This window comes from Myripristis murdjan, chromosome 8 (assembly GCF_902150065.1).
Source record: "Myripristis murdjan chromosome 8, fMyrMur1.1, whole genome shotgun sequence".
Classification (NCBI taxonomy): Eukaryota; Metazoa; Chordata; class Actinopteri; order Holocentriformes; family Holocentridae; genus Myripristis; species Myripristis murdjan.
In genome coordinates, this window is record NC_043987.1 from 31,215,342 (window position 1) to 31,223,525 (window position 8,184).

The 8,184-nt window shown below is 48.1% G+C and overlaps 1 protein-coding gene across 1 annotated transcript; it reads right to left on the reverse strand.

Annotated features, from left to right (window-relative positions):
* Positions 1-2,354: 2,354 nt before the first annotated feature.
* eif1 (eukaryotic translation initiation factor 1) lies at positions 2,355-7,375 on the reverse strand. Its single transcript, XM_030058334.1, has 4 exons — positions 7,186-7,375; positions 5,738-5,901; positions 4,828-4,929; positions 2,355-3,848 (listed from the first exon to the last, which is right to left on the reverse strand). The coding sequence occupies exons 1-4, from the start codon at positions 7,214-7,216 to the stop codon at positions 3,804-3,806; spliced, it is 342 nt and encodes a 113-aa protein (XP_029914194.1). The 5' UTR covers positions 7,217-7,375; the 3' UTR covers positions 2,355-3,803.
* Between the last annotated feature and the right edge of the window lie 809 nt (positions 7,376-8,184).

Below are 8,184 nucleotides of genomic sequence, written 5' to 3' on the forward strand. Positions count from 1 at the left end.
TTCCTGTTCTCTGTTCATGTCAGTACAAAATTAAAAAGTTTGTCTTTTTTCTTGGCTGCTGGTCAGACAGGAAGCAACCTGAAGACATCGCTTTGGGCTCGGACACGTCCAATCAGACTTTGGCTTCACTTTTCGCACTTTGTACTCTGCATGATTTATAGATTAGCCAAAAAAAAAAAAAAAAAAAAAAAATCGATTAATTGATTCAGTTCAGTGTGAATATGACCCTGCACCAGACATAGTTAATTAATCACAGAGAGAGAACATCCAGGCTGGATTTCACTTTCATACTTTCCTTGTTGTGCGCATTGATTTGAAAAGTCTGCAGGTCCTCTGGTGCGTTCAAGTGCTGTTGGAAAACTCCATCATCAAACATTTTCGGCCGCTTTAAATTCAGGATATTAAACATTTTTCAGTGAAATATGGTGGAAATATGGCAGAAGCTGCACTTGGCTAATTCTAGTTGTTTATTTGCAGCAGGCGAACAAACATGGCCGACATGATTAATGCAGGAACAGCTGGCCGTTTGCTGTCGGTCAGAGAGAGGCAGGAAGCAGCCGGCGCTCTGCGGACTTTGAAATCATCTCCGCCCGACAGGAGGAGGGATGAAAAATCACGAGCTGGATTCACTTCAAACTGATTGGAGCATTCACTCCATCATTCCACTTGTTAAATCCAGTTTTTCAGCCCACGCCTTGTTCTTTTTTTTTTTTTTTTGCAGTTTTTGCCGTCATTGGCTCTTAAGTTTGATCAAAATTTCAACAGTTGCTTCACTGCAGAGCTGCACCACCATGCAGTTTGCTCTCCACTACAATCTAAAGAGGCATATCAAAACCTAAAAAGCCAAAAAGTAATAACTTAGAGACATTATTACAGTACAAAAGTGAGAAAAACTCAGTTGATCCCAGAGGTGTTGGATGGGGTCGAGGTCGGGGCTCTGTGCGGGCCGCTCAAGTTCTTCCACCCCAAACTCAGCCGGCCACGCCTTTATGGAGCTGCTCTGTGCACTGGGGCTCAGTCATGCTGGGACAGGAAAGGGCCTTCCTTCCCCAAACTGGTCCCACAGAGCTGGAAGCAGAGAATTGTCCAAAATGTGTCGGTGAGCTGAAGCGTTCAGATTTCCCTTCAGTGGAGCTGAGGGGCCGAGGCCGAGCCCAGAAACACCAGCCCACAGCGTGACCCCTCCTCCAGCAAACTGCACAGTCGGCACAATGCGCTCAGGCAGGGAACGTTCTCCTGGAGGCAGGGAACGTTCTCCTGGCGTTCCCCAAACCCAGACTCGTCCATCAGACCGACACATAGAGGAGCCTGATTGGTCGCTCCACAGAACACGTTTCCACCGCTCTGTTGGCCGCTCGGCGTCGTGCTCGGTGACGTGAGGCTGGCGTGCGGCCGCTCGGCCATGAAGCTCCCGGCGCTCAGTTTCTGTGCTGATGTTGATGCCAGAGGAGGTTTGGAGCTCTGCAGGTACTGAGGCGGCAGAGCGTCGGACACTTTTACGCACTGTGAGCCTCGGCGCTCGGCGACCCCGCTCTGTCACTTTACGTGGTGCCGCCCCCTGGTGGCCGAGTCGCTGTGGTTCCTAAACGCTTCCACTTTGCAATAATCCCACTTCCAGCTGATGGTGGAATATCTAGGAGGGAAGAAAGTTGAGCAGCTGACTTGTTGCAGCGGTGGCTTCCTGTTCCATCACTATTCCAGCAGCCCCTGGAACTCAGTGAGCTCTTTAGAACCAGACGCTCTGTCACTGATGTTGGGAAAGGCAGACTGCATGGCTGCTGCTGGAGGTTACACACCTGTGGGGACGGGACTGAATCAAACACCTGAACTCACTGATGAAGAGCTGTGGTCCAGTGCTTTTGTCCATCCTGTGTATGAACACTGGTGCTATTGCAGCAGGAAAGAAAAGCACCAGACATAGACTTTTGGATTTTGTTTTTCTAATTTGAATTGGGAATTGTTTCACTGAAACTGCAAAGCCCAAAGATTGTTTTTGCTTTTCTTACTTTTTCTTTCTTTCTTTCTTTCTTTTTTTATTTCTTCATTCCTGAATGATTCAGGAAATTTCAAACAATGGTTGACGTGGTTATTTTGGCTGCAGCTGCTATATTTGCCTGCGGCGTCCTTCTCCAAAACTAATCCAGCTGGAAAAACGATGAAACTGTCCCATCGATCCCAGATCCTTCAGCCTCCTGCCAGAGACAAACACACCTCAGGCCCTCGGCGTGCAGGTTCGCCGCCTCGCTAACAAAGCTACAAGGCTGAAGTCAGGCCTTGAAACCCCCCCTCCCCTTCCTCTTCCCCCCTCCAGCCCAAAATAAATGAGCCAATAAATAAAAACACAGACAGGTTTATTAACTGCAGGTTTTTTATTGAATCAAATATGGGATTTGCAAAACAGGCGTGCTCCCCTCCATCGTCACGATCTATTCCTCAGTCACAGGAGCACAGTGTGAGCTGGCCATGGCTTTAATATCATGTTCACTTTAGCTTTACAGCCTCTTAAACCCGGCGGTTAGAAATTATTGCAGTGTAGAAAATGACAGTTAAAGAATTGAAGTCAAGCTCAACATTCACGTTTGGTGCCAGGTTTGCGGCTGGACCAAACCCCCCCAAAAAATAAAACCTCAGACCACAGTGGGAAACCAGCTTCACCGGCTGACTGGTAAACCCCAATCTGAACTTGGGACTGCTCTTTTACCGCCCAGTTGTCTTGTGGGTACAATCTCTTTTACGACTTGTAGTGTAAAACTCACACAGGCCAGGATTTACCAGCGTTTGCGACTGCTAGTTTCCCACTGGAGTCGCTTCATTATCTGGTCACTTCTGCAAATTATTACTCAAGCACTTCATTACCTCTATAACCACAGTCAGACTGCCACTGGACACCCGTTTAATTAGTTGATACTTGGAATTTATTTGCATCAAGAAAAAGGAAAAAACAAAATTACAGCATTAAAAAAACTGTGTACTGTCAAAATAAAAGTCGACTTCAAGGGAAGAAGCACATTAGCCAGCTGGTGAAGATGGTTGACACCCCACATCCTCTGCTGTGTGTAACATGGGAGCAGGCAGCTGAGCATGTAAACACTCCCAGTGGGAAGTTTAGGAAGCGGACAGAGAGGGGAAAAGCACATCGTGACGCCGGCAGGTTACAAACAACGCCTCCACCTGCCGAGCGTCCCCTCTGCGTTTGACGTCCCCTTCTCACTGCTGCTGAATGTGTTAATCTAAACTCGCCCGCTCTGGGTCTGAACACTGATTTGGCCAATGACGCCCCCGTCACACACCCAGCCTTCCCCCGCTGCCCGCCCCTCCCCGAATCCATCATGAAACCACCCGACATATGGAGACTCATCGTTTTATTTAAACACCTTGTAATACAAAACAAAAAAGTTACATGAAATGGTGCCTCATTGTGGCACAAGACCTATTTAAAAAAAGGAAAAAAAAAAACTTAAGGGGGAGGGGAGGGAAGGAAGGAAGAGACAAGTGTGTGAGGGAGGGTCATCACCACTCATCCCTGATGTTGTGTGGAGCTGCAGTGGTGTGTCTTTGTGAGAGCGAGCCTGCCCCCTGGTGGCGCTGGGGGGGCTTGGTGTTACAGAGTCCCATGTTTGTCAGAGGTATTCGCCGTGTCAGCTAATAGGAGCTGGTGGGGTTGCTGGGAGGAGGGGGGAGGGGGGAGGAGGAACAACAGCCGCACATAGGAGGAGGAGATGGAGGGGGAGGAGGGGGGAGGGGGGGTTGAAGGAGTTGAGTGGCGTTTCAGGAGAGAACGAGGGGAGGGCCGGTGGCAGCTTTTAGAAGCCGTGGACTTTGAGCTGTTCCTCTTTGGCCAGGTCGATCTGCAGAGAGAGAGGGAGACGGGTTAGACGGCGCAACGACCTTTGACCTTTGTTCTGCCGCAAGAACGCTGCGTCCCAGCCGCCGGGGCAGCTGGGAAAACAAGGAGCTGCGGTCTGACAGCTGATTGGCGCCTGTGTTCCGAGTCAGGCCACTGCTATCTACAACACCAGAAACTATCAACCAGTCTACAGCCATCGCCAGGGCATTTATTTCAAAATTGCTGCATTAAGCCTATCTGTGTGAAAATGACTGATACCTTAAATTTGGGGACATTAAATTTTATTCTACAAAACTTCTTTATCAAGTCCACTTCAGATTGAGAATCTCTTTGAAAGGAGACCCAGCCAGCCCACAGCACACAGGCAGAGGCTGCAGGATTTAAAATAGCCAGATTTACTGTGGGGAAGCCCGGCTTCTGTTATCAGCCGCTCAGAGCTATACATCCAGTTATGTGTTTTTCAGTGAAATAAGACTCAGTGGTACACTAAACTGATGCCACTAACAATTTAACTGGGAATTCTGGGTGAGCACAAACGCCTCCCTGAGGGATTCAGGTTGACTTGCAGGATTAAGTCACCAGGACGACCAATCCAGTGTGAGCATAGCTCAAATATCTGCGAGGGCATTGCTCACTGATTATGGGTGACAGTGATGCAACGCACAGCAACTAAAAAACAGAATTCCAGCCAAGAATGGGCTTAAGGCTATTGTGGCCGTTCCACAATGTTAGGCAGTGTTCTCTTCAAAGAGGTAAGAGCTATAGGAGGGGAAGACAGTTTGCTTTTCTCTGCGTGGCTGAGATTACAGCGTCTGGCCTGGCTAATATGTGCCAGAGGAAAAATATCTACTTTGCAGTTGCAACATGTGTTTACACGCTTGACATTGCAGAAGGAGACCTGGTGGTGCAGATAGCAGTGACATTTGACGATAAGAGACATAACAAACAAAAGGTGGTATCTTAAATCTTAAGGAACCTACATCAATGAGGAACTGGCAGATATTCTTGCGCTGGTCTCCCTGCAGCTGGATCACTTCACCATACTCTGGGTGCTCAATCACTGTCCCATTGCAGGCAAACTTCTGTTGTGAGACAAGAGGAGGAGAGCAACACAAATCAGTGTCAGCAGATCAGAAAACAGAAAGCTGCATTCAGCCCTTTATGTAAATCAAACTTTAACATCTTGCAGAAACCGGCCATGAGCCAACAACTGTCCCTCATCCTGGTACTGGGCATGACATCAGCAGCACGGCAAGAAAAAAAAATACAGTTGAGGGTTTAAAGACTTCATGAAATGGACTCTTACTTTGTTGCCTTCCTGTTGAAATGTTTTGTTAGGGCAGGACGGGGGAAAGAGCACAGGTACAGACTAACAGGATCAGTTTGGGAGGTGGTCGTATTTGAAGGGACAAGCAGGTGAGGATATTTATAAATGCGGAAAGATTTTATTGGTTGAAATTTTTATTTACAGTCACTAAAGCAGGATGTTGTTACTATTTAAGATTTTAGAAATCACCTGAGGTCATTTCATGTTAACTGGCACCAAGGGTAAAAAAAAAAAAGTAAGAAAAGTCCCATCTGTACGTCATCAAGTTCCTACTATTTTTCAAGAAGTGGCCCTTTCATCTTGGACTCACTGCTGCTTCCTGGAGTTTTAGCCGAGCCCTTGAAACAACACAAACGTGACGAGAGAGTCACGTCAACACCGACACCTGGTGACACCTTCAGGAAGTGAAACTCCTCAGTGTCAGGCAAAAAAAAAGAAAATCCCTCAGTCATGTAGGACCTGTTTGTTTCATCCAGCCCTTTCCTTCTAGACATTTCTGCGTCCGAGACAGTCACAGATGTCGGCTATTTTAAGTTTAAACACAAGCAAAACAACGTCAGTACCTTCTTGAAGGCCTTGACTAGCTTCTTCTTGTCATAGTCGGCGGAAATGCCCTGGACAGTGGTGAGGGTCTTCCTGCCGTTCCTCTGTTGGATTCTTATGTGGATGTAGTCCTCTGTCCCGGCTGGGAGGCGGTCATCACCCTTAGTTGCATCAGCAAAGGGGTCTGGAGGGGAAGAGGGGGAGGGGAGAGACAAAGGAGAACACAGCGTTAAAGCCACAAATGCTGAGGCCACTAAGAAAAAGGAAAAAGGTCCAGACAGTAATTGAGTCAAAGCAACACAACAGGAAACGACCATTAAAGCATCCGAATGGCCCTTATATCAGGGCCCTAAAAATTCCACAGGCCCGTGAAGGCATCAAGAAGCACAAACACCACTAAAAAAAAACAACCAAAAACCACGACGGTATTTCACCCCCATCCGGAGGGAGAGCGGCTTCCAAGTCCAGACTCTGATCCAGATCAGCTGCATGGCACAATCCCTCTCAGACAAAGGGCGGCCACTGATCAAGCCATCAAAAGGTGACAACTGCTTACTCATGAGGCCTAAGTTAGCGTTAGCAGGGAGCGCGGCGGCTAAGCTGCTAGGGCCGTGTACACACACACACACACACACACACACACACACACACACACACACACACACACACACACACACACCAGCTCGGGTGTGACTGCGCGAAACACACAAGACAGAGTCGCCAATCACATCTCTGAAGAGGTTTGGTGATTAAATTAAAATCGATCACGGGTGAACATGTGTGGGAGCGACACCAGCGGATGAAGCCAGCACACAGACGGACAAACTAGTGCGCTACCAACCCGCTCCGATTAATGTGTGCACGGCCTGTGAGCTGTCATCTGGCAGGAACCACCGCTTTCCCAGCTGGAGGGTCGTATTTCAGATGATGGGTGGCGCAGACGTGTAACCATCTAAATATACAACTAGCTAACCCTAACCCTGCGCGCTCGTTAGCCTGTTTGTTTGTTTCGGTGTTTTTTTCACCCCTCCGCACTCAACCTCGACGATCAGCTCACATCAAAACGAGCACGTCCAAAATGACTTAACTTATAGGACGTTTCGCGACCCGTTTTGATAGTAAACAAGTGCGGTTGCTGTTCAAATTCGGAGTGCGAAGAATAAGCTAACAGGCTAACAAGCTAACGGGCTAACCGTCCGGTCGAGGCCTAATGGCGGCCGGTTGGGTTAGCAGGAGGCCGGCTAGTCGACTAACACCGCCGACCCGGATAAACCTGTGCACTTAAAAGTTAAACTATACTGAATCAGCAGCTGTTATGTTGTAATATCAGAGCTGGCTTGGTGAAATTAAATCGTATGAACAGTGAGAGTGGATCGGATGTGGGTAGCCGCAGCGCGCTAGCTGACGTTAGCCGCTCGCCCTTCCCCCACCTCGCTCCGTCCGCTCCGTCTGCTCTGAAATGGCTTACCAAAAGTTTGGAGGTTCTGGATACCGGACATACGATAAGATTTGCTTTCCTTTCGGATAATAACTTGGTTAGCGAGCGGTTCGTCGGCTAACTTGGGAGTTTTCAGATGTCTGTGGGGTCCTCCTTGTCACGGGGAACGGCGCTGGGCTCGGCGGCGGCGGCTCTCACAAAATGGAGGTTGTTGAGCCTGTGGAAGTGGGAAAATAAGGCTTTATAGCCCCGCCCCGAAACTTACGTCAGCACGTCGCTGACGTACGGACGGGCGGACGGACGTCGCGTGAGCCGAGAACACGCCTCAAGTCTTTCTCAATTTTACCGGAACGTGACGTCAGAATTAATCAGAATTTATTGATAGGAAAATTACCAAATGATCGATCCAGTGTTCCTGTGCGCCGTCAGCTGCGTCCGCCAGAGAGCCGGGATCACTCCGCCCGACTGGCCAAAACAAAAAAAAAAAAAAAAAAAAAAAAAAAAGAAGAAGAATAAAAGTGTAAAAGTGTGTGTGTAAAACAGTTGTTTCCAATGTCTCCATATATTTTCAATCTCTCTCTCTCTGAAGATGCAAAGTAAAAAAAAAACTTTACAAGGGAAAGTCAAATGTCAAACTTCTTTATTTACTTTCATATCTTTTGCTTTTTCAGTCTGTCTGTCTGTCTGTATACCTGTCTGTCTGTCTATTTCTCTATCTGTCTGTCTGTCTGTCTACCTGTCTCTCTCTCTCTCTGTCTGTCTGTCTGTCTGTTTGTCTCTCTGTCTCTATCTGTCTGTGTCTCTGTCAACCTGTCTGTCTGTCTGTCTGTCTGTCTGTCTCTCTGTCTACCTGTCTCTGTCTGTCTGTCTGTCTGTCTGTCTGTCTCTCTGTCTACCTGTCTCTGTCTGTCTGTCTGTCTCAGTGCTCAGTGCTCTGTCCCGGTCAGCTGTCTGTCTTTATCTCTGTCTCCCTGTCTGCTGTCTGTCTCTCTCTATCTGTCTCTCTCTCTGTCTATCTGTCTGTCTCCC